At 35.9% G+C, this 26,736-nt stretch overlaps 1 protein-coding gene across 5 annotated transcripts in view; it reads right to left on the reverse strand.

The window, feature by feature from the left end:
• Positions 1–4,622: 4,622 nt before the first annotated feature.
• LOC126754254 (protein turtle) overlaps positions 4,623–26,736 on the reverse strand; it is a 137,830-nt gene continuing 115,716 nt past the window's right edge. For 4 of the 5 annotated variants that reach the window (XM_050466266.1, XM_050466265.1, XM_050466264.1 and 1 more), the window contains 3 exons: positions 24,390–24,803; positions 11,880–12,090; positions 4,623–8,223 (listed from right to left, as the gene is read on the reverse strand). In XM_050466266.1, coding sequence (XP_050322223.1) covers positions 6,096–8,223; positions 11,880–12,090; positions 24,390–24,803 — 2,753 coding nt within the window. In that variant the 3' untranslated portion in view covers positions 4,623–6,095. Of the gene's footprint in view, positions 8,224–10,565; positions 10,637–11,879; positions 12,091–24,389; positions 24,804–26,736 lie in introns of all 5 variants that reach the window. The other variant, XM_050466267.1, reaches the window with a different exon arrangement.

Here is a 26,736-nt window from a genome sequence, read left to right on the forward strand (position 1 = left end):
TTTATTTTTTATTAATTCCTTTCTCATTTTACTGAATAATCTCATTTCAATATATGAAATCATGCTTCCTTCTAATTTTTTTTTATTTTTTAATTTATGTTTATTTATTTATTTTTTAGTTTCTATGAGTTTGTAATATTAATACTAGCTTATTTATATACTAATTTTGGAAATTAGACAAGATTACAATAACAATTCGATCGTTACTATAATTGTTCGATTCACATTCAATTCTCTGCTTTTGCTCAGCGCCGCTCAGTTGGCGCGCCTCGATTCGCCAACTCTAATCGGTTTTCCAATGAATTCAGTTGCTGTTCTTAGTTTTCGAGTGACGATTTTTCAAATACTTAGACGAGTTTTAACTTTAACCACATTTGTTTACAATGTTTGCTATGTTTTTATATCTTTTTTTTTTAATTATTTGAGTTGTTGTTGTAATGGCTTTTAGCTGCGCTTACGATATAATTGATTTCACTTAAGAGTGTGTGTGTGTTTTCGCTTAATTAACTCGCCACCACTGTTATTTGCCGTGAACGTGTTTTGCCTGCTGAGTCAGCCGTTCTCTAGCGCGCTCAGTTTGAATTTTTTCGTATTTTTTTTTACTTGAAAACGCCAGTGGTGAAGAGGTGGCGCTGAAATTTCGAGCTGATGAAAAGAATCTCGAATATTGAAACATAAACTAAATTCGGTGATTTGTGCTTGATGTTGTGTTTCTCACCATAGCAAAATTAACAAGCGCTTCACGTATTAACAGAAAAATCTATATACAAATATATATAAGAAATAATATTTACTCCTCTCCGTTAGAACTAAGCGCGTGGTTTAGATTTTATGCCTGAGTAGTTGCTTACGAACTCGAAGAAAATCTAAGGCAGGCGCTTAAAGTTCACTATATTTCTACTGCTGTGGGCTCAAAAACTACGTACGCGCATAGGAAAAAGAGAAAACAAAAACAAAATAGATTTTTTTAAATTTTCTGCAATTTGGTGGAGTTTCAAAACTACTCGTTGGAAAATATAGTTTGCTGAAAAGTAATGCTGTTTGAGATCATTAGCTAATTGTTGTTTTTAGTTCTCAAATCTTGGCTTGCAAACAGCCTATATGCTTGCAGTGTTGCTGTGCTTGAGGTCGTTTTGAAGGATTTTTGTGGTTATCAAACGTGTTGTTAGTGCTCTCAGCTGCTTTAAATGCTGTTGTTAGGCTTGAGAGCCTATAACTTACACTCAGCTCAACATAGAGATAGCCTAGATACCAACTATACAACGTAGTGGCTGTGGAACTTGCTGACGTGGCGAACTCTTACATATTTTGGAGAACATAAACATTTGGTCGAGCTGTTCTTGCATAACTTTGACACGCTGGATTTTTCACTATTTGATTTTCAAGTGAAGCTGCCGCTTTATGCAGTTCGGGAGCATTTTTCTGCGAAAAATTTATTGAAGAAAACTATTATTCTCGAAATATAAACCCTAAATATTATAGCGAAAAGCATAAAATAGCACATATCTCTCTTCAACACGAAAAGTTCGCAGAAAGCTGAAGTAAGACCTCTCTGAGCGTTTTTCCGCTCTCAGCTGTTTCCAAGCGCAATAACAGAACCTGTCTTGTACATACACCAGACTTATGTTAGCAGAATACACGATTTTGCTTTGAAATATTTGCAAATTGTAAATGTAGAAATGATAAAAATGTAAACAAATCAAAAATACAAGGAGTGCCTGAATGTATTTTTCCAGCTGCGTGCACATGTCACCGCAGTTATACATATATAATATATGTATGTATGTCAATTTCAATTATCATTATACTCATTGTTAACATTTTTACACAAAATCTCGCTTATCAACTTCCCTCTTATTATTAACTACTACATACTTAGTACAATACATACAGAGGCGGCGTGCGTGAGTAGCGTACGACGCGGCGTGCACGCACACTTATGCAACGGTAGTGATGCGCATACATACACACACACAGTGGCGTGTTCTGCAGCACACATGCTCACACGCAGCTGTACACGTGCGTGTCACGCATCGGCGCTTACTACGCGGCACGCAGCGCCTGTCGGTCGGTCGGTCGGTGACTCCCCCCGCTTCGCTGTGGCAGTGTATTGGCGTCGAGTTGTGTCAAACCTTTCCGTTCAAATTTGTTTGTTTGTTGCTTACTTTACATGCTTATGCTGCTTACATAATTTTAGTTAAACATTTTACGCGGTTTGCTTTGGTCTTAAGGTGAACGAGAAAACAAAATAACATACATATATTAAAAAAAAAAAAAAAAAAAGTAAAATATATTCTAAAAAGTTGAAAAAAAATTTAAAAATAATAATATTAAAGTGGAATTATGTATGTGTAAAATTAAAGAAAATATATAAGCAAAATTGGAAGAAATTAAAACGAATATAAATAAAATACAAAAAATTTTGGAAACCAATTTATGTTATTTTGTTAATTGGAAAAATATTTAGACAAAAGTTTTTAAGTAGAAATATGTAAGGATTGAATTAAAAATAACTTGAAAAAATATAAAAATATTGCAAAAAAAATTAAAAAAAATAAAAAAATGTTAAAAAATCAAAATGTTTTTAAAATATTTAAATTTGAATTTTAAAATACAAATATGTTTGTACAGAAAATAAAAAACAAATATAAAAAAATTTCAAAAACATTTAGAAAACATATCAAAGAATTTTAAAAATATTAAAATCGGCGTTTTAGTAGAGATTTATGCTTGGTTAAAATTCAAAAAACTAAAAAAATATAAAAAGTTTTGCAAAAAATTAAAAAAATTAAAAATATTGAAGTTGGATTTTTTTTAATTTTTAGTAAGAATTAAAAAATAATTATCAAAACATAAAAAAATATAAAAATTTTGAAAAAAAAATTAAAAAAGTTTTTTTCATATTTAAATTGGAGTTTTGAAGAAGAGCTATGTATCTATGGTTACAATTTAAAAAATTTTTTTATTAAAAAAAAATTTGAAAGATAAAAAGAAAATTTTAAAATATTATAAAAATATTTATTTTGGAGTTTAGAAATAGAATTATGTACATATGTCTAGAATAAAAAAAAATTATAATAAATAAAAAATTGGAAGCCAATTAATTTTTTTAATTAACCAATTAAGCAATTAAGTATGTAATATTATAAAAAAGTTAAAAAAAATTTAAATTGGATTTTAAAGTTAAATTAAGTATGTGTAGTAAAAAATTAAAATAATTAAAAAAACCAAAAAAATTAATTTTTTTATATAAAAAATCTGTAAAAATATTTAAATTTAAATTTTAAAAAATTAGGCGTGTATAGATTTAAGAAAAAATTTAAATACAAAAAATAAGAAAAGAAATTAAAAAAAAATAATTAAAAATTAAAAAGTTGTGAAATTATTTAAATAGTGTTTTTGAAGTAGAGTTATGTATTTGAAAAAAACATTAAAAATATGTAAAAAGCTAAAAACTTTTTTTAATTTAAAAAATTGGTTAAACTATTGTAATGGAAGTTCTTAATTAAAAATATTTATGTGTAGCAAAAAAAAAATTAAAAAATATTTGCAACTGAAAAAATTAATTTTTTATACAAAAAAAGTGTAGTAATAATTAATTTAGAGTTTTCAATTAGAATTATGTACATACGTGCAGACGAAAAAAAAATTTTAATCAAAAAAATACTAAATAAAATAAAAAAAGTAAAAAAATTCAAAAAATATTTCATAAAATTGTGAAAATATTTAAATTACAGTATTGAAGTAGAATTATGTATGTATGAAATGTCATAGAAATTATATAATTTTGAAAACAATGCTGTAAAATGGAAATTATGGCGCTTTGAAAATGTTACGTGTTTGTTGTAGGTTTTCGATTTATTTTTTTTTGTTAATTTTTTAAATTTTTTGACTTTTTGACTTCCATGCAAATTTAGCATAGCAGCATACCCTAGAAAGAAGAAGACGTAAGCAGTGTTTCTACTCCCTTCGTTGCCGCACGCAAAAAGTGCAGTGCCGAAAGTTGACGTTGTCAAATGCAATAACGCTTTTAATTCTTATTCTTTCAAGTTCACTGTAAAGTATTGTGTTTTCCTTAATTGCCTACTAACCGCTATTATCATTATTTAATTTGGTTGCTTGCTTTTGTCTGTCGTCATCGTGTCGTCATGCTACTTTTTACATAATAAATCAATGAGAAATTCTGCGTTTTCATTCAATTATTCATTTTAATTACCATTATACTGCTTTGATAATTTTTTTTCATTATTTTTAATTTTAATTTGCTCACTTTTTTGTTTTGCTCAGTAATTTGTAATGTGCACCTACAAAAAAAATTAATTATATATATATTTAATTATATATATATATATATATTATTTATATGTATATGTACGCACGTTTAAGTCGCTTAGCTTGTTTTTTTACTATTTATATTTCAGTTGAATTTTTATATAGTAACTAGTCATAATAAATGTATTTTACTTTCGTCTTCAAGTGTTTTTTTATTTAATTTATTTTTAAGTTTTTTTTTTTTTTTGTTTTTGTTAGTTTACATTTTGTTTGTGTTTTTGCATTACTTCGCGTTAGTTTATTTCATAATTTCCTCAATACATATTGAACTACTTAAGTTTAGATTTGTGTGTTTTTGTTTTTGTTTTATTTTCTGGTTTTAAATTAGTAATGTTCATTCATTGTTTGTTAGTACGTGGAAACTCACTTAAATTTTTTGTTAAGTATTTGTTGTTGTTTTTTTGTTGTTACTGCTCTACTTTACTTTTGTGTTTGCTCCGTTGCTCGCGTTTCAGCTTGGATTCATTTCTAAACGATTACTTGCTTCCATTACTTTCACCTCGGTTAGATTACTAATTCTCTTTCAGTTAAACAGGTTAAATTATCTTTAGTATTTTAACAAGTCTTCAACTGATTTTGGGTAATCATTATTCTTTTAAATACATTTGCTAATAATAACTATGTTTTTTATTTATTTATATTTCATTTTTTACGCTTTATTAAAGTTAGTAATGTTCTGCTTAAGTTAACGTACTTAAAGTGTCGTTTTTAATTGATTTAAATGTAATTAAATGTAGTAATTAATTACTGCTGTAATATATCTTTACAATTGCTATATTTTTGGATACTCAGTTTCTCACCATTACAATACGTGTTCACCTTAATGTTTTATGTTTTTGTTTTTGTTTTCACTTTGCTACAATTAAGACTTAATGTTTAATATTTACATGGATCCTTTGCTTAGTTTTAGCATAAAACTGCCGTTAATGCTACTTGCGTTTCGTCATTTGAATGTAATCTTTGCATGCGCTTAGCTAATTACCGATAACAGTACTCTAGGTACTTCATTAGTGCACGATGTACAGGAAATTTTCAAGTTTATTTGATCGTAAAGAGAGAGAGATATAAGAGAATATGAAGAAAGCTTTTTATATAACGGTTTCAGAGGCCACGAGAAGAGAAAGAAAACAGAATTTGCTGAAAGCTTTTCATATAACGCGTTTAGAAGCCACGAGAAAGCACAAAAGACGTTTGAAATCGTTTCTAAAAGAGCTTTTAAAGCACGCTCAAGTCGTTTTTGAAGAATATTAATTAGAAAATGTGGTTTTTAACAGCATTGAACAGAGCTTTTCAACACGAAAAGCTGCGTTCTAAGTTTTCCACGCTATAGATATTTAATGTGACGACTTGAGCTTTCTCTTTACATACAATAGTCTCTCAAGACGATATATGTATGTATATATTCTTTCCAAAACGAACTGCCACTGAAGACCATTATATTTTGAAAAACAACATCCGAGAGTATTGCTATCAGACATCAGTAGTGTATTTATTGCTAAATAACTAAGAATATGAAATATTTGTTTGTATCCTGTCGCCAAGTACAGCACTGGTTTTACCCACGGTTGCTAAAAATTGCTTAAATTTTGTGATAACTTTTGTTGGACAGCACTAAAACATTCGTTTGCATTTCGTTCGGCTGGAAATGAGTTACATTTGATTTTATACTTTAGACGACTTAGTCTAACCCTACTTATCGCTAACTAGACACGCGCTACTTACAATACTAACACACATATGCTCACAATTTTCAAAGGTTCAACTCAGCATACACTCTCCAGTTCAGCCACTCCCGCCTGTTGCATCGCCTGTCGCTTGCGGTACTCGTAGAACTCGGCGCGCATCGCCTGCAAGCGCGCTTCCACATTGTCGTAGCGTGAGAAGCGTGTCTTTCGCATTGGACCGGCGTATGTGGCGGCACCCGAAGTGAGTGTGGCCGCGCCAACGCCGTTGTGGTAAAGGCTGCCACTGCTGAGCGGACCAAGCGTGTGGTGGCCGGTGGTGTCGACGTGCAAATTGAGATCCTCGCGTAAAAGGCCGCCGGTGGGTGTGGAAGCGCTGGGTGTTGGGGTGGCCGGGTCGAACTCGTAGTGTCCATCGACGCTGCCTACATCTACTGACTTTGGTAGATTGACATTATCCGTGGCCGCATCAAGGTCTGAGATCATACCCAGCCAGTGTTCCATGGTGTAGGGTGGCGTTGTCGGTCTATGTTGTTGCCGCTGTTGCTGAAGCATGCCACTACCAGCTGTGCCGCTGTAAGACGCATAGTAGGGCAGTGAGTTGGAAGCGAATAAGGGCGGGTGGTGCAGTTGCTGATGATGATGGCTTGCGGGCGCTTGTCCTTGTGCCTGCTGTTGTGCAGACAGCGCTGTGATGCCGAAGTAAGCGCTGTTATTGGCTGGGGGGGGTGGCGGTGGACGATAGGGCGGCAGTAATCGCCATTCACTCGTGCTACCCGAGTGATGAGATCCTTGTGGATGATTAGAGTTGTTCTTCGAGCCAAAACCACTCGAACTGGAACGCGACTCAGGCGAAGCTTCCAAGCCCATAGCTCCTACAGGCGCAGAGCGTAGCGTTAGATTCAGATGCGGCAATGGCGACATCAGCTCCGATTGTGTGCGTCCAAATAGACGTGCGTAGTGCCGTGGATACCAGCGCGTACGCGGCCGGTAACTGTTATATGGTAGCTGCGAGTGGTAGTAATTCCGCCATGAGGGTGGTGACGGTATTTGCAGTGGTACGAAGCCATCTGATGTTTGCAGCTGCTGCTGTTGTTTCTCCTCTTGTTGCTGTTGGTTGTAGCGTCGCGTCTCCTCTTGTATGGTGCGCAGCGATGGCAGCTCGTGCGCATAATAGCGATAACGGCTGAGATTGCCACTAGTCGCTGATAGCGTCGGCAATGAACGCTCGGCCGAACTGGGATACACGCTGCTCAAATCGCTGAAATGTGGATGCAGATGTCCGCTACCAGGTGTTGTCAGCGACCACGGTGAGGTGAGCAAGCCGCCACCACCGCCAACACTTGTGCCACCAAGACCGCTAATATGTTGATGGGTACCGCTACCTAGGGTGTCATTCGGCGTGCTGGCTGGTGAGCTGGAGAAGATGCGTGATATGCGCGACGGTGTGTATAAGTTGGGTGTTAAGTGTAGGCTATGCATATGCTGCTGGTGGTACTGATGACCGCCAAGATATGAACCGCTACTTAAGGTATTTATATGCAGCGGACGACTTGTGGGCTGTGCTGGTTGCGCCAGCTGCAAATTGCGGTAGATGTTTTGCCCATACTGTCCGCGATAGATGTTTTGATAACGCGCGCCGGCATTGCCAGCCACATCCTCACCGACAGCAGACACGGCGCCAGCTGCCGAAATACCCGCGAGCCCACTACTACTGCCACCAACTGCAGCATTGCTACCAACACGCAGTAGTCCACCGAGTCCTTGCAGGAAACCACGCGCTGAACCGACGGCTGACTGTAAGCTCAGTTGCGAAGGTGAGGCCACCAAAGGACGACGCCAGGAGGCACGCGCCGTAATAAAGTTCCGACGCGACAGAAAGCCGCCATCGTCACTGGAAGATTTTTGCGAAGCGTGGCTATTGCGGCGTATGGTGCCGGTGTCCACCTCGTCGACACCCTCCATGTCCGCACCACTTGTGAGCGCATTGAGTTTGCCATTGCTGCCGGACTTAGCGGTCGATATTACGAACCGTCCGTCGACAGACCGTTGAATTTGACTAACGGAGTGGCGATCGCGTGCGCCTTCCTCCTCGCCATGCGGTGAACTGTAAATGGAGTGGCAGTTGGTGCAGCGGTCCGGTGGCCAAATCCAGTGCAGTATAGCAATTAGTATCGTGGTTAGACTTGATATTCGGGCTTGTTTAAATCTGTGCAGGAAAGAGCGTAGAAAGTTCATAAATTAATGTGGATGTTTTAAGAGAAAGTTTCTACAACGAAAAGAAAAATATACCATCTACGTGCCAAACTCAAATAAAGAAGCTAGTGCAAAATGGTGAACATGCTTAAAAGTTTTGAACTTCGAAAAATGCCGCGATTTTGTGCCATTGCAGCACGTATTTTTCGCCAGTTCAAAATAGATCTTACGCATATTTACATATAATAAAAGGATATACATAATCAGTAAATGCAAACCTTGTGGTCTTCAAAATCCAGAAATTATTGCATTCGAATTACATAAAAAAGACAACAGATATTTACATTGGTATGTTAGAACGCTTGTAAGTTGTTGTAATAAAAATAATTATGAACTTTATGAAATGCCATAATGAGCGAAACGTAATTAAGTACTGGTCGTGATAAAACAAAATGTTGAACTAATTACCGTTATTAACTACAAATGGGGAAAACTAGAATCAAGTAAAATGAAATAATGTCAGATACGCAGCCAACATGTTCAGCTATGAAAAACTAACACACATTTTCAGAACTACGGAAATTCTCAATCGATAAATTTAACTAGAAAACACACAACAAATAAGTTTTGGGTAAAACGAAAGACAGCTGCGGAAGCTCGCACCAAAAATGACAACGGAAAGATGGATATCTAATTAGCTAATAATCTTTGAAGTACCTTTAAAGAAAGAAAATATATTAGAAATACAAAAAAGGATTTTCCAGGAAGCCGTTCTTTATGAAGTTTCGCACTTATAAAAGACGATCCTAGTAGAGGTAGCCTTTTTTTGACAGATCACGCGTGAGTCGTGTGTAGTCGTCATGTTCTTTTTGTTCATTATTGTTCGGCATTTCGTCATGGAAAACTTGCGTCTGAACAACGTTTACAAATCGTTCAATTTTATTACGAGAATTCACGTTCTTTGGTTTGGTATGGTTCTTGGGCCGATGAAATCACCAATATTTCTTCGAAAAAGATTATAATGAAAAAAATGAATGGCTGGTGAGAACGTAACCGTCAATGACGACTGTTATCGTGCCTTTAGAACCGACTATTTGGTGCCTAAGATTGAAGCTCAGGATCTCGGACACATTTGGTTTCAACAAAATGGCGCTACTTCCCGCACATCGCACCAATCAATAAATTTATTGAGAGAACACTTCGGTGAGCAGATAATTTTACGTTTTGGGCCGATCAGTAGGCCATCAAGATCATTTTATATGAAACCGTTAGACTTTTTCTTGTGGGGATGGGCTTTGTAAAGTCTTAAGTCTATGCGGGCAATCAAGCAAGACATCAAGCATGTCATTCCCCAGTTACCAGTCGAAATGTTCGAAAGAGTCACCAAAAATTGGACTAAACGGATGGACCAACTGAGACGTAGCCGCGCCCAATATTTGAAAGAGATCATCTTCAAAAAATAAATGCCAAAGAATGTTCTTTCAAATTGTAATAAACATTCCCCGTTATGTTTCAAGTGCCTGAGTCTTTTCTTTAAAGAATTAGGGAACCTAGAACTGGATCAACCTTTACAACTTATCAAAAACACGCTCTATAGTTTCTTCAGAGATGTAGCATTAAGGAAGCTGTCAAACCGGTTGTAAAAGTAGAGACATGCACTTGACATTTATCGTCATCTTTTTAATCATATTAAGAAAGAGATTTGTCAAGTTCACGAAATCAGATAAAGACAGACTATAGCTATAATATATAGATTAGTAATAACTATCGCAGTTACGTAGCATATAAGGAAATCTGTTCCAAAAATGGTGGTTTTTTTACTAGACAAAAATTTTATGAGTTATGGCAGGATTAGGTCTGCTATTCCGAAAAGGAGACGGGTTCGAAATAGTTGCGGAAGTTACATTTGACAACATCTGTTCAAAAACCTAACACTAAAAACTTTGAACTTTAGACGCCAAGTATGCTGGATAAAGAAACAAAGACGTCTTTGAACAAGTCGCGGAAGTCATATTCATCAAAATGTTTTCCAACATCTAACACTACACATTTTTTAACAAAAACAAAACAGAATTATTAGACTTTTAATAAAATTTTCTAAATGACAATATATGGATACCATTCAGGCGCATAAATATGTATATTAAATTTTGGAAGCAAAAAAAAAAAATGAAACTAAGAACTTCTCAAAATACTGATCTTTTTAAGCCAATACTATGCGGACGAAATAAAGTGTTTTCCGTTACGTAAAAAAAACTCAACAAAACGGGCATTTATTTAAACAAAGACTTCTAATAAACAATTACATTTGCTAGTGAATATTTAAGTTTATTTAAAATGCATAAATTCTCTTACGATTTTGACTATGGCATGATGGACCTGGAACTATAAAAACGGTTTCATAATCACGAAAATGCTCAGTGTTGCTTTTTGTTTAAATTTTTTCACGCGAGTATACGAATTGCCGATGGTGGTTTTCAATTGTGTTGGAAGTTAATATGAAGTGATATAGTTTTTGCGGGATTTTTGCATGAACGATGTTTTATATATGCATTTGGTTTTTATGAAGAAAGAGAAAAACATTAATTTTATTAACTGAGAAATTTTTTTCTTATATAACACAGTTTTGTTTTGCTGTCTTTTGTGGTATTGAAATTTTGTATTTATTGAAATAATTTCGTTTTCAATTATATAGATGTGTATGTGATGTGATTGATATGTGTGAGAAGCGTTGTTGCATTATGTGATGAGCTTGTTTTTTAAAGACAAATGACTCAGTGGAAAGATGTATCGAAAAATTTCACTTTTACTAAGCTATAACACATACCTTTCCTAAATATAAAAGATTCCTTACAAGAACTTGACTCCAAACGTTCAACTTGTATCTGATCTGAACTTCACTCAAAACGTTAAATTTGTATGATAATTTTATGCTATAGTTATCTGTTCTGAGCAATTTTTTCGAAAATTGAAAATTTTTCGAAGATTGCACAATTTTTTCGAAAAACTTGACACGAAACGTTATTTGCACCATAGCTTTATGCTGTAGTTAACTGATCTGAAAAAGTTGTTCGAAGATTGCAATTTTTTTCGAAAATTTATATTTTTTCAAAGATCTTCAAATTTTTTTTCAAAAATTGAAAATCGAAAATTTAAAATTTTTCGAAGATTGCACAATTTTTTCAAAAAACTTGACTCAAAACGTTAAATTTGTATCATAGCTTTATGCTATAGTTAACTGATCTGAACATTTTTTTCGAAGATTGAAATTTTTTTCGAAAATTGAAAATTTTGATAGATTGCACAAACTGAAAATTTTTTTTCGAAAATTGCAAAATTTTTTCGAAGATTGCACACATTTTTCGAAGAACTTGACTTCGAACGTTCAATTTTTATGGCAGCTATATGCTATAGCTATTTGATCTGAACACATTTTTTGAAGACTGTTGTGATGAACATCTTGAAAACCTTACTATACCCTGTTCAGGGTATAAATACCGACTTATTCTTTATTATTACCGTCCCAATATATGAACGTATGCTTTCCACTGAGTCCCCCATAATTAATATGAATATAACTTTTTTCAAATTATATGTATATGTTGGAGTGTAGTTAGTCTTCCCCACCCCCATCCCCACAAACAGCTATCCCCTCTCGTGGCTACTTACTTTTTTAAAGGCACTTGACCAGCGGAAAGCGAGCCCGTACTGCGGCTGTGCAAGTTATGTTGAAGTTGATGGTGTTGGTGTTGTTGATGCAATTGCGTGTGCTGTTGCTGTTGTTGCTGCTGCTGCTGCTGCTGCTGATGATGTTGCAAATGATGATTATTCGCCGCTATATTACGGGCATCCGTTATCCGGCAAGCTACCATATTGAACTCTGCAAACGAATGATTTCTACAATTAATTTTGGTGGAGTATTGACCGCTCCTTAGTCGCTAAAATAATCCACATACAACTACATACACATATACAGACATACATACAAATGCAATTACATACATATGTACATATATGTATAGAATGTGTTATGCCGAAGCTTCTAAGGTGTTAAATGAGTAATTAGCGTATTATGCATAAGACATATGAGTTACACTCTCCACCACGAATAACGATTTTAAGCCAATGTAGAACCAGAATTTTACGCCTTTTGATAAATAATTCGCATTCGAAAGACATTAGCATTCGAATTGTATGCATACTTATATAATATATATGTATTGATTTTTATTTCACATTCCAAATGTGAACTTAATGAGGCGAAAATAATAATTATGAGCACAAAATCATAACAAAATTTATCGCATAATAATGGGTTAACGAAATAAATTAGTAAATAACAGACACCAAAAAGAGAAATATATCATATGCAGTAAATGAATATGAATATGTGTACATATATACTCGTTCTAAATGAAATATAGATTCATAAGCAGTTAGATGTGAATCGTTCTTTATACGTATCAACTAATTAATGTATAACTAATTTATGTTGTCATTTCTTATATCAACCTATTATGTTGGGATGTGCCAATTCTTTAGCGTACAAACTAATTTTGTGTGGGAGTTTACACTTTACAATTGCGCATACTATTCAAAAAGTTTAAAATTATGCTATTTTGGCTAATATACAGCTATATATATAAATAGCTTTCATCAAGCTTTAACTTTTATACTAAAGCTTTCATCAAGCTTTCACTTTTATACTAAAGCTCTCATAAAGCTTTCACTTTTATACTAAAACTTTCATTAAGCTTTCACTTTTTATGTGAAAGCTTTCATCAAGCTTTCACTAAACTTTCATTTTTAGTAGTTGAAAGCTTGCCTTAAGGCTCCCCTAAATTGTCATTTTCAGATGAAAGCTTTTCTAAAGCTTAAATTTTTACAAACTATTTTGAATATTTGTTAGGCACACTCTTAAGCGCGCCACTAGTCATCACTATGGGGGGAGTACAACGCACATGAAATGCACACACACGCACGCAAGCACGCACATTGAACACCGAAAAAGACGACAGCAAGAGAATAATACACATATACATACATACATACATAAGAATTGGTTAGTTATACATAGGTATGCAAGTGTGGTATACATATATGGAGACACTAATAATGGATTTATTTCAACTTAGGATCGGTTTGTACAAGGTGATTAAAAAAAAGTGGTGAAACGGTTTTTGATGTTAGAAAACGATTTGAAAAATGTTGGCTTCTTGCTGAAGCTTTAAAGCTTGCGCTAATATTTTGCTGGAATTTCGAAAATGATCTATGTGCAGACTTGAAGGGCGAGATAGTTAAGCTTTAACTGGAAACTTGCGTTAGAAAGCAATTACACCTGCCGATGATCAAGCTTCTTCATATTTAGTAAAGCTTTGGTAAGAGCTGAAGCTTTAGTTTTATATAATATTACAATTATGGCGGTTATATGTATTATTATATATAAATACATATACGGTTTTCAGCTCAGCAACGAGAAGGTAAATTACGGCATGTTATAAATTTTGAAATATAATTCATATCGAAGCTTTTTTCGTTATGATTAAATAATTTTATATGGATATTTTAGAACTTTTTGAAATTTATTTATATGCAGAACTCGTCAGTTTGTGCTGAAACTCCAACAGTTGAGGAAAGCTTTTTGGAAAGCTAATTTTATGTGAAGCTTTTGGCATTTTCTGAAAATTTTTTGTGTGTAGAGGCGCATCACTTCTTTCAAATCACAAAAACATTATATTTATTGTAATCTTAACAAGTTAGGAAAGCTTTTTAAAGCTTTTTGAAAAGGTCATTTACTATAAATTTTTTAGAAAATTTTGAAATTTATTAATGTTAAGAGGCACAGCAGTTCTTGCAAATTACAAACAGATCGGCTTGTGCTGAAACTTCCATAGGTTAGAAAAGCTTTTTGAAAGCTTTTTGGAAAGTAAAATGTTTAGTTCGGGCTGCGTCATCTCTACTAGAATATGAACAGCTGTTTACATATTATTATTTTACAAATTAGGAAAGCTATTTCAAGCTTTAGAGCTTTTTGAAAAGCTGATTTATTAAAATTTTTGTAGTGAATTTGAAATTTATTTTTAAAGCTGTTTACAGTTTGTATACTTAAATTATGCTAGTTTGGTGCAAAATATAGCAGCTTTGAAGCTTCGTGAGCATTTTAAGTAGAATTCAAAATTATAAAAGGAATTTTTAGTTACAAAGCTTTCAGTCGAGTGCGCGTCTATTTGAAGGAAATAAACACAGAAATCTAAATCTGATGAAAGGAAATTCGTAAAGCAATCATTTTAAAGTAGAAGTAAAGGAAAGTAAAATGCAATAGAAATCATGACAATTTACGGCAGTTGTACGTGTGTGTAATCTTCAATGTACTAGTGATGTGATGCATGAGCTATGACAAACGCATATACTTGTATACGAGTATGTGTGAGTGTGTGTGTGTGAGTTTGTAAAAATGGCGCAAGTTTAATGTAAGAGTGCTATGATGATTGTGCTTTTCTAAACTAAGTCAAAAGAAATCGGTGATTCTTTATTTTTTGCACTTTTTTGGTTCGCAATTTTTCAACGCTTTTCCAATTGAAGGCGCTGTGCGGCGAGTCGTGACCGTTATTTCATCACCATTTGCTTTTTTCTTTTGCTGCAAAATAGTTTGTGGAAGAAATTTATTTTTATGAAAAATATGTGTAAGTCATATAAAAGTGGAGCGCGCGCGCGCTTTGCGTCGCTGGCGATTTGAAGGGAAAAGACTTAAACAAGCAGCACACATTGACACACGAAATTCAACTAAATGTTAAGACTTACCCCATTCACAGAACACTTGTACTTAGCTTGATATTCTGTTTGTTTGTTTGTTGTAAAATCCAGCTTTGGCTTTTTGTGTTTTCATTTTTCTTTCTTTTCTGTTTTTTGGTGATTTTGCTTGCCCGAATGTGCTCAGTGGCCACTGATGTGGTTGAACGTGTTGTATAAAAAACTGACCTCACAAGCAGCCTGCTCACACACCTAGCAGTCTCGCATTGCGCAATTCTCCTATCGATACTGATCGTCTCTTTAGCGCGCTCGCTCTATTTGAATTTTATTGTAATTGAAAGGTTTTAGGTTGCCAAACAGAATTCGGCAATTTCAGATCTTAAATTACATACTCCTCGGAGGCTCTCCAAAAATTAATTACGTTCACATTAGACATTGCGGGCAAAGGCGAGAACCGAGGCCTCATGTGCTGCATGAGCGCCTATTATCCGAAGTGTATGTAAAGTTTATCGAAATGTGCCGAATATTTATTTCAAAATTGCAAAACTGTTTGGTTCGTTTCGAGCAAATTGCAGCAATATTGAATGATAAAAAACATTTAATTTGTGTGACTCAAGTGAGTTGGAAATTGCATGCAAATATTTTAGTTGACTTTGAGTTTATTGTACGACGCGATCATTTCTATCAGATGTCGTTTGGGCCTTGATTTTACCACCTTTGTGCGTGAATTGTTTACAAAAAACGTCTGCCCATTTCGCTCAGGCACCTTTACCGGCAATGAACTTAGTTCTGGGCAGAAACAACGACGAGGAAACTAAGAACACGCCTCAATAATTCGGGTAAAGGTGATTTCAACATTTCATTCAATGTTTTGTACATTTTGTTTTTTTTTTTTACTCAGGTAATAAAGCCTGCCAAAAAAAGTGTATTTTGAGTTTGCTTTGGCCGCCAAGCCATGCTTTCTGTGTTTGAGTCTTGACTTTGGTTTTAAGTACGCGTGCGATTTCTTTAATTCATCTATATGTATAGTACTTACATAGTTACATGTATGTATTGCAAAGTATTTACACGCTACTTGTTTTGTGTTATTGTAATTGTATGTTTTTAGTAGTTTTTCGTATAATTTGAAACAAAAAAAGCAAAGGTAACATTAGCAAAAAAATTAAAATTTTAACAGAATACCCAACAAAAGCAGATAAAAGTACAAAAGAGATACAAAAATCCACACAACTGAGTTTAATATTTCAGCAATTCGCATCAATACGGCAATCAGTTATCTAGTACAGTCAATATATATGGATTGTCTATAGATATATTCCACAAAAAGTGAAATATCAGAAAGCTATGCTGAGTAAATAGCTGAATTCTTTGAGAGAGAGTGAGAAGTATTAATGAAGCGCTGTGCGTCATCCTGTTAAGTATTCTCTCAAAAGCTCTGAAACTACGATCTACTTCTATGTAGAGCGAAGAGAGCATACCTTTTGAGGTATGTTTTCTAAAAGTAACAATAAAAAGCAGTCTAAGAGAGGACGTACAACGAGTCGTAGTAACATTTGAAAACAAAAAATATAGCTAAGATATGGGAAAGCTGGGAAAGATAGCGCTTAGAACGAAAATATAGTTTTTCTAACCAGAAAATTGATTAAGATAGATCATAGATTAAAAAGTATGACATTTGGTTGGTTGATGGGTTGAAAAGGGAGGCGCTTTATCGCCAGACCGCAGGCAGCCACACTTGGAACACCATTGGGCCTATTGTACTCTCGGAAGGTAATCAAATTAAGGTTATTCAGAAACTCAATGGATTTGAGGAAACAAATCGTTTAATTTTCTCTTCAGCTGTCCAATGTCTTCTAACGTAGAGCATTGAAGGTTGTGGATCATGTTTCGTCTCATAAGGCTGCAGGCTGGACATTCGCAGAAATAATTTTCTAGCGCCTCCATACTCTTCATTCCACCGACTCCACTTTTTCCACTTACTGTTCATTGTTACTAAGCTCCCTTTTACCTGGAAGAAAAATCTTTTTGGTCTATTCACCATCAACACTACCCTAAAGTAGTGTATGTCCTGTGTTGCTTATGCGCCAAGACCTGAGCTGTTCTCGCTCCATTGCTTCAAACAACCCTTGAAGGAGTTGACTGACTCGGAGCAGCTTAGGAAATTGTATCTCCTCTGCCCCTGAGCGAGCCAGCTCGTTGGTCTTTTCATTTCCTTCTATTCCTATATGACCGGGTAGCCAGATGATGTTAACCGAGTTAACTGCTGAGAATCTAGTTATTGCCTGATTGCATAACGTAATGCTGTGAGACTTGGCTATTCATCAAAAGATGAATTTACCCGTTGGAACTGTAGATTGCCGAACCATCTTCTTAATTGGCGTAGAAACCGCTTAAGCGATTATAGCCGAGTTAACAACAGCGCGCCAGTCGCTTCTTCTTCTCGCTACGTGGCGCCAATTGGATATTCCAAGCGAAGCCAGGTCCTTCTCCACTTGGTCCTTCCAACGGAGTGGAGGTCTTCCTCTTCCTCTGCTTCCCCCGGCGGGTACTGCGTCGAATATTTTCAGAGCTGGAGTGTTTTCGTCCATCCGGACAACATGACCTAGCCAGCGTAGCCGCTGTCTTTTAATTCGCTGAACTATGTCGATGTCGTCGTATATCTCGTACAGCTCATCGTTCCATCGAATGCGGTATTCGCCGTGGCTAACGCGCAAAGGACCATAAATCTTTCGCAGAACTTTTCTCTCGAAAACTCGCAACGTCGACTCATCCGTTGTTGACATCGTCCAAGACTCTGCACCATACAGCAGGACGGGAATTATGAGTGACTTATAGAGTTTGGTTTTTGTTTGTCGAGAGAGGACTTTGCTTCTCAATTGCCTACTCAGTCCGAAGTAGCACCTGTTGGCAAGAGTTATCCTGCGTTGGATTTCTAGGCTGACATTGTTGGTGGTGTTTACGCTGGTTCCAAGATAGACGAAATTATCTACGACTTCAAAGTTATGACTGTCAACAGTGACGTGAGTGCCAAGTCGCGAATGCGACGACTGTTTGTTTGATGACAGGAGATACTTCGTCTTGCCCTCGTTCACTACCAGACCCATTTTCTGTGCTTCCTTGTCCAGCCTGGAGAAAGCAGAACTAACGGCGCGGGTGTTGAGGCCGATGATATCAATATCATCGGCATACGCCAACAGCTGTACACTCTTATAGAAGATGGTACCTTCTCTATTTAGTTCTGCGGCTCGAACTATTTTCTCCAAAAGCAGGTTGAAAAAGTCGCACGATAGGGAATCGCCTTGTCTGAAACCTCGTTTGGTATCGAACGGCTCGGAGAGGTCCTTCCCGATCCTGACGGAGCTTTTGGTGTTACTCAACGTCAGTTTACACAGCCGTATTAGTTTTGCGGGGATACCAAATTCAGACATCGCGGCATAAAGGCAGCTCCTTTTCGTGCTGTCGAAAGCAGCTTTGAAATCGACGAAGAGGTGGTGTGTGTCGATTCTCTTTTCCCGGGTCTTTTCCAAGATTTGGCGCATGGTGAATATCTGGTCGGTTGTTGATTTGCCAGGTCTGAAGCCACACTGATAAGGTCCAATCAGTTTGTTGACGGTGGGCTTTAATCTTTCACACAATACGCTCTATAGAACCTTATATGCGATGTTGAGGAGGCTAATCCCACGGTAGTTGGCGCAGATTGTGGGGTCTCCTTTTTTATGGATTGGGCATAGCACACTTAAATTCCAATCGTTGGGCATGCTTTCGTCCGACCATATTTTACAAAGAAGCTGATGCATGCACCTTATCAGTTCTTCGCCGCCGTGTTTGAATAGCTCGGCCGGCAATCCGTCGGCCCCTGCCGCTTTGTTGTTCTTCAGGCGGGCAATTGCTATTCGAACTTCTTCATGGTCGGGTAATGGAACGTCTGCTCCATCGTCATCGATTGGGGAATCGGGTTCTCCTTCTCCTGGTGTTGTGCGTTCACTGCCATTCAGCAGGCTGGAGAAGTGTTCCCTCCATAATTTAAGTATGCTCTGGGCATCAGTGACTAGATCACCTTGGGGGTTCTACAGGAATACGCTCCGGTCTTGAAACCTTCCGTAAGCCGCCGCATTTTTTCGTAGAATTTTCGAGCATTACCCCTGTCGGCCAGCTTATCAAGCTCTTCGTACTCACGCATTTCAGCCTCTTTCTTCTTCTGTCTACAAATGCGTCTCGCTTCCCTCTTCAACTCTCGGTATCTATCCCATCCCGCACGTGTAGTGGTCGATCGTAACGTTGCGAGGTAGGCAGCCTGTTTTTCCAGCTGCTCTTTTGCACTTTCCGAAAACCAATGGTTTCGGTTGCAGCTGTACGTAAGGAGTTTGAAATGCCGTCCCACAGTTCCCTTATACCGAGTTGTTGACGAGTGCTCTCAGAGAGCAGGAGTGCAAGCCGAGTAGAAAATCGTTCGGCTGTCTGTTGTGATTGCAGCTTCTCGACGTCGAACCTTCCTTGTGTTTGGTGGCGCGCGTTTTTTGCTGCACAGAGGCGGGTGCGAATCTTAGAACAAGATAGTGGTCCGAGTCGATGTTAGGACCTCGGAGCGCACGCACATCTAAAACACTGGAGACGTGTCTTCCGTCTATCACAACATGATCGATCTGGTTGGTAGTTTTTCGATCCGGAGACAGCCAGGTAGCTTGATGAATCTTCTTATGCTGGAATCTAGTACTACAGATAACCATATTTCGGGCCCCGGCGAAGTCAATCAGCCTCAACCCATTTGGGGATGTTTCGTCGTGGAGGCTGAATTTCCCGACCGTAGTGCCAAATATACGTTCTTTGCCCACCCTGGCGTTAAAGTCGCCAAGCACGATTTTGACATCGTGGCGGGGGCAACTGCGCTCATAGAAGGCAAGATTGCCGAACCATCAGTCCATTAAATTTAAATTTTGTAAGGGTTGTTTCATGAAAAAATCGCTTTTTTAAATTAAGAACTACGGAAAAAAAAATTTCGCAAGTGCTTGAAAACTTTAGTAATTTCTTTACAAATAGAGTCTTAGCGTCAAAGCCAATACATACGTAGTTAAAAGTTTTGAAATAAGCGCTTTAGATAGGTCTCTGAAATTATGATAGAATTGAAAGTTCTGATTTCGTTCATTTTTTGCTTTGACATTCGTCAAATTCTAACACCGGCTCCCACAAGGCTATCTGATATCATCTCGGAGGTAAAATACTTGTATAATGTCTCTGGGGTATTTAGCTTTAAAAGCTTTAGTTTTATTGAAAAAAATCGTTTAAACCAAATTTTTAAGCTTAGGCTAGATTAGATTTGATAGCTGATCCAAAAATTTCCATGACGGCATTTATAAAATTAATCAATCTGTGGCATGTCCTCTTCGTTAGTTTTTGGCAGTAAGAGGATTTCTGAGAACTAAATACGCGGAAACCATATTTCTGAACCAAAAAAGGGGAATGAAGATGTGAGAGAGAGTTTAAAAAATTTTATAAATTTGAAGCTCATCTATAAAATGCAGAATTATGTTCAATTCTTTACCAAAAATTGGTTTGTGCATTGACTAGATGATTATACCACAGTACCGTCAATGTTGCCACATCGCATCAATATTCCTAACTCATTGAATAATAACTGTATTTTAACAATCATTTAGTCATTAAAGACCAAAACTGCGTTAAATGCAAAATGCATTTTTAAACCACATTTAATCCGCATAAAAGAGTGCATTATATGCATGACTCTCGGCTGAAGCGTGCTGATTTCAATTATAGCAAAACGGCCAAAGTGAGAGCGCTTAGACGCGAACTGTGAATTTCCAGTGAGGACAGTGCGGTCGCAAATTTCGAACTCGCGCATTTAAATTGTTTGGCGGTTTGCTGGCCACAAAAAATAACGAAATAAGTGTGCGCATTGTTGTTGCTGTTGTGTGGCGCGCGATTGAGTGGCGGTGACAACTCCGCTGCGGTTTGCGTTCAGCTGTCGAATAAAATTTAATTCAATAGCAAAACGGCAGAATCACGTATTTCATTGCTGATTGCATTTGATTTTGCATTGAAAGCGCTCATTTTGTGCTCTACTCCTTTATTATTACCGTTATAATTTTTATTTTCGCCTTTTTTCGGAATCACATTTCGCTGCAAATTAAATGTGAACTTCGAATGAAGGCAATTGTGACTGACATTTCCAAAACGAAATGCGGAAATTATTTCCTATTTTATTGTGGATTAATATTATTTTGGAATATTTTAAAATACATAGCTGCTTTGTGCGTGATAATTGGCTCCGGACTGTATTTAATTATGGATTTGGTTGCGAGGCGAATGCTTTTGAGTAATTAAGAGATCAGTTTTCTACGAAATTCAGAACCATTTGTGTCTGGTAGGATAATGCCGGTTTGAAGCGCTGCCTTAATTGAGGTACACTTTTTCATCAGCAACTCTTGTGTCTGTGCGAGTCTAGCCGGAGTCATACATCTAATCAGTGTAGGGTTTCTTACGTGACTAAAAACGAACTAGTTAGAAAAGTAGCAGATTTATAAGAGTTTTAATAAAAAGTAAGTTCAGAAGAGCAGTTTTATCAAATCACAATTTTTCTCGGAGGACTTGAAGAAAATCCAAATTAAAAAGGCTGTCCGAATATGTAAATTGACTCAAGCAGTGCGCGAACGGAAATTCCTCAGCGGGGCGTACTATCGCCTCTTCTGTGGTCACTTGTCGCAAAAGAGCGTCTGGGAATTTGAATATAGAGTACAAAAACTGATAACCTATGCAGACAACATGATGAAAAGTGCTCTAAATTCATACACCAAAGGGCAATATCGGAAAACCTTAAGATAAATGCCACTAAGACGGATATGATACCCTTTACAAGCAGGTACAAAGTTCCGTCATGGAAACCCACGAAGATCAACGGGAAGTGTTATCTACTAAGAATCATACCAAGTAACTTGAAGTAATTTTGGACGACAAATTGACGTGAAAGAAGATGTTTAGGTCAACATGGGTTCTAACATCTGACCTTAGGCAATGGTCTTACACAGTAGTAGTCAAGCTAATCTTACTATACGCTGCTTTGGTGTGGTGGACAGCTGTCAGTAAAATCTCATACAGGAAACCGTTAAAGCGATACAACGGTTCGCTGCTTTCTACGTAACGGGAGAGAAGATTTTAAGTCTCACTAAAAGAGAGTGGATGATTCATCAGCGGAGCTCCTAACTTATACACGGACGCATTAAAAATGGCTGATGGAGTGGGCGCCGGCATCTATTGCGCGGAGCTAGATCACAGGAGACCCTTCAGGCTCCCAGAATACTACAGTCTCTTTTAGGCAGAAGCCTTTGCAATCAGCAAAAGTACTGAGAAAGCCAACAACGCAGGAAATGGCGTAGAGAATATCAATATATACCTCGAAAGCTAGGCGGCAATTAAAGCAACAATATCACATCGCATTTTGTCAGAAAATGCCCTTAAAAGTAGGTAGGCAGTAGTTATACTGGCTGCCGAAAGGAAGCTGCGTATGTACTGCCAAAAGTTTCAACAGTCTGGTTTGCGAACTAGAACAATACGGAAATCACTAAAAACTGTATAAAATAAATCTTCCGAACGGGCTGACGGACGGATCTAGGCGAAATGGAAGGCCTTGTAGGCATGTAGGGTCGAAAAGATCATTTGTAAGGGAGCCGAAAGAAAATACTCAAGCTCGAAAAGGCTGTGGGACAGTTGTCAAAACTTACTCACAACACATGCGAGCCCTATTTGCATTATTAGCGTTGACATGTCTAGAACTCAGCTTAAATGTTTTGGAGTTTCACAGTTCAAGAGACTGGAGGAAGTAAATAATTAAATATTAAGCCTAAGTTAAGATGTCCTGCATGCCGTAAATTTCAGCTCGTATTGGTAACAAACGTCCATCTGGCGGTACAAAGGAACTGTAGGCCTATGTGTGACGTGGAAATCAGCCAGTGTAACCTAAGCTAACCTAACTCTACCTAACAACCTAAAAGTTGAAGATCTGCTGCGAACTAGTTGCAAACTGGCATGCTGATCGCCGAAATTCGGCAATTACACATCAAACTCTTAGTTACTTGCGTGGCCAGCTAACAGTTAGCCTACTGGTTGCGGTTGCGAATAGTTGTACGCTAGTTCGTAACTAGTTGCTTTGACGGCAGTGAGTTTAATATCTACTGGGTTACACACTCTACTTAAAATAAATTAATAAATTTAATAAACTAAATAATTTCTAACTAAAAAAAACACCATTGAAATTTAATAAGATCAATTAATAGCTTAAAAAATTAAATTGTTAAAATTATTCTAATTCAAATTCCAGCTGTTGGATTATGTGTTTAAAGCAAAAAAATAATAGTTATTATATATATAATATTAACAACAAAAGCAAAATGGCGTACAAAATGATATTTGTTAGTAAAAATAGAAAATAATCAAATTTTGTACTCATTAATTATTAGTTCGAGTATATTTACTTGTTGTTTAAGCCAATTAATGCTTCAAAAAAGGCAAGAATTTTCATCGATATATATACAACTGTGTTTTTAATTAAGCAAAAGTCGAAATCAGTCACGTATCATTTCTGGTTGCACGCAATTTTAATTAACTAATCAGCGGTAATTCCTGAACTGTTAGTATTATGTAACGCCAGCGTTTTTTTGCCAACGTCAAACTATTGGAACACAAAAAGTGAGGTTAAATTTATTTCCAGTACTTTACAAAACGAAAACTACATATTCAAATATACATATAAGAAAGTATTACTGTTATAAAGCGCTACATTTTAAGGGGTTATAAATTGTGTTTTTTTTTTTGTTTTGTTCTTGTTGTTATTTTTTCATTTATCGAAATCATAAAAATTAGCTTTAAAATTTAATTAAGCGATAAAGTGGAAATATTAATTGGCAAATTTACGCAAAAAGTTAATTTCATACATTAATGTGGGTAGGCCCTCTTGGAAATTAATACGCAATAAAAATTTTAATTGAATCTCACAAAAAACATTTACGTATATATATCTATTTAAATATATATCTATATTTATTTATTTAGCGTTATAAAGTACTCGCTGAGCTGAGACCAGCATAGGAACGCAGCGCACCCGGTGGCACAGTGGAGCGCAGCGTTTTATGGGCCGCATGGCTGCCGCAGCTCGGACATAAACAGCGCCAACAACGCCAAGGCCGCGGGGTTATCGTGGCCGTTGGCGTGCTTGGCGCGGCTGTCGGCTGCGCCGCCATTTTGCCCACATGCTGCGCGCAACTGGCACGACACACAGCGCCAAATGTTGGCTCGTTGGCGCTCGTGCGTTCCGTATTGCTGGTCATCATCAAAAACCATTTCGTGTTAATTTTAATGTTTTTTTTTGAACGTTTGTGCATTCGCTTTACACTTGCTTCACTGGTAGTTGCAGTTTTTTACCTTTTTCCTGTTTTCGTCGTTTACGTTTATTGCAAATTTTTACGGCACAAACCGATAAAATGATCGCAACAATAAAAAACAGGATGCCCCCAACGACACCGGCTGTTATTGCTTTATGCTTGACACGGGCCGGCACCGGAAATTTCACTTCATCGCTGGACTCGTAGGATTTTTCCGAATTAGCTAAGACGCGAAAATAATACGTACGACCGCCGACTAAATTCTTAACTAAATACTGTGTCTCCTCGGGCCGTATTTGGCCGCGATTCAGCGTCTTCCACTGGGCGTCGGTGCGATACTTGATGGTGTAGAATTTGACGATGTGTGCGCGTTCCAGTGGCGCCTGCCATGAGATCAGAAAGCCATTCGAGACCTCCGTGACGGTTAGATTGCGTGGTGGACCGGGTTTGGGACCTATATGCGGGAAATATTGAAGAGGCAAAATGAAATGTGTGTTAATAAGATGGTAACGCTGTAGTAAAAATATATGTGTACATGCATTATATTCAAGAAAAAAAAGAAGAGAGAAGTACGCAATTTTTTTTTTACTTTTAGAATATAAATTGAGGTTATGGTAATTTGAAAACAACTCTATAACAACAGTAGGAATTCATAATTACGTGTTATATAAATTTATTAAAATTTTTTGGACAAATAATTCAAGAAAAAATCTTTCAATAGTTAGAAGCTATATACAAATTTTTATTTAAATTTATTAAAATTATCTTAGAAAAAAAGTTTACTATTTTAGTAGCAAAAAAAATTGTAAGTAAAAATCTCTATTTCTTCACGAAAACAAAAAAAGTACGCGTGAAAAAATAAATTAATTTTTTCGTAGCAAAAAAAAAATTGAAAAAAATCTCAATTATTTTTACCAAAATGCGTGGAAAAAATTATTTCTTGTTTTGTGGAAAAAAACTTCATAGACAAAAAATTATTTCTTTTTTGTAAAAAAAAAATTTAAACACAAAACCTCTATTTTTCTATAAGAAGAAACAAAAACATCGCGAGAAACGCTTAAAAGTAGTTTTGTAACCATTTTCAAGAAGACAAACACGTCATGGCCCGGTAAGCATACTTTTTGATCAGACTGTTAAATAATAATTTAATCAAAAGCAGGCGAGTAATTTTTTGTTTTCTGTTTTCTTGAAATATTTTACAAAACTATTTTTGTCGACGTTCTCCTCGATAACATGTTACGGTACAATGCAATTTATAGTAAAACTACACATTTATATGAAAGAGAAGATATACGATTAGTTTATTATGTAGGAATATGGATAAAAGGGAAAAAAATTTTAATTTATATTCAGATTTAAATAATATGTTCATTAATTAAAAAAGGGGATTAAAAATATTTTCTACATTTATTTTGAAGCTCTTCGTTGGTTAAACTCTTGAATATCTGGTTTGAGGAGCTAATATCTCATTGTTCTTAAAGCTAAATGTTTACCATCAGAAAGAAGAAATTTCAGCAATCAAAAAGTTTACTTAAATAAAAAAAAATATGTTTTCGAAAGTAAATCAATATAAAAAACAAAACAAAAAAATTAAAACAAAAATTAGGCAAAAAATACAGAGTATTTGGGTCACATGAATGTAAGTGTCCACCAAAATTTGTAAACAATTTTTTGTTTTTTTTTGATTTTTTTTTGCTCAAGATAAAAGTAATAACCTATATATTGATTATTTTAATTTCTACGTAAATTTTGAGGTTATTTGAAAAAAAGTATATACAAAAGTTATAGATCGTTTCATTATCTACAAGACTGCCTTATTTTTTTTTATATATTATAGCGGTCGTTGTTTCTGCGGAAATCGAGATAAACCCTTAAAATTTCAGCCATGCCCCTTCTCAAACCTTTCCCGACCTTAAACGCCCCATAAAATATTTTCCTTTTAATGTTTGTTATCTTAACTTACATTTCCGATGGGTTTCTTCCTACTATGCATTTTTTTATTAAAAAAAATTATCTACAATGGTCTAAATTTAAACAAACCTCCTTGAAAGAATTAAAAAAAAATTAAAACAAATAAAGAAACGAATTAAATAAACTAAAAAAAAATTAAGTAAAAGATGAAAGCTACAAGTGGCCTAAATCCGTCAAATCTCACTTTTATTAACGTTAAGTGAAAGCTTTCTAAGTTCAGTTTTTCTATGATAAAAGTAAAAAAAAATCAAAACTTGAGTTTTTACCCACTTACAGCTTTCCTAACCAGCTTCATACACTTTTAAAATCTGCCCGAATTAAATGTTTATGATAAATTCAGGAGAAGCACTCCAACATGTATGTATAAACTTCCACTCACCTATTCTATGGAAGCTTCAATGGTTCACCATTTACCA

Source organism: Bactrocera neohumeralis, chromosome 3 (assembly GCF_024586455.1).
Source record: "Bactrocera neohumeralis isolate Rockhampton chromosome 3, APGP_CSIRO_Bneo_wtdbg2-racon-allhic-juicebox.fasta_v2, whole genome shotgun sequence".
Taxonomy (NCBI): Eukaryota; Metazoa; Arthropoda; class Insecta; order Diptera; family Tephritidae; genus Bactrocera; species Bactrocera neohumeralis.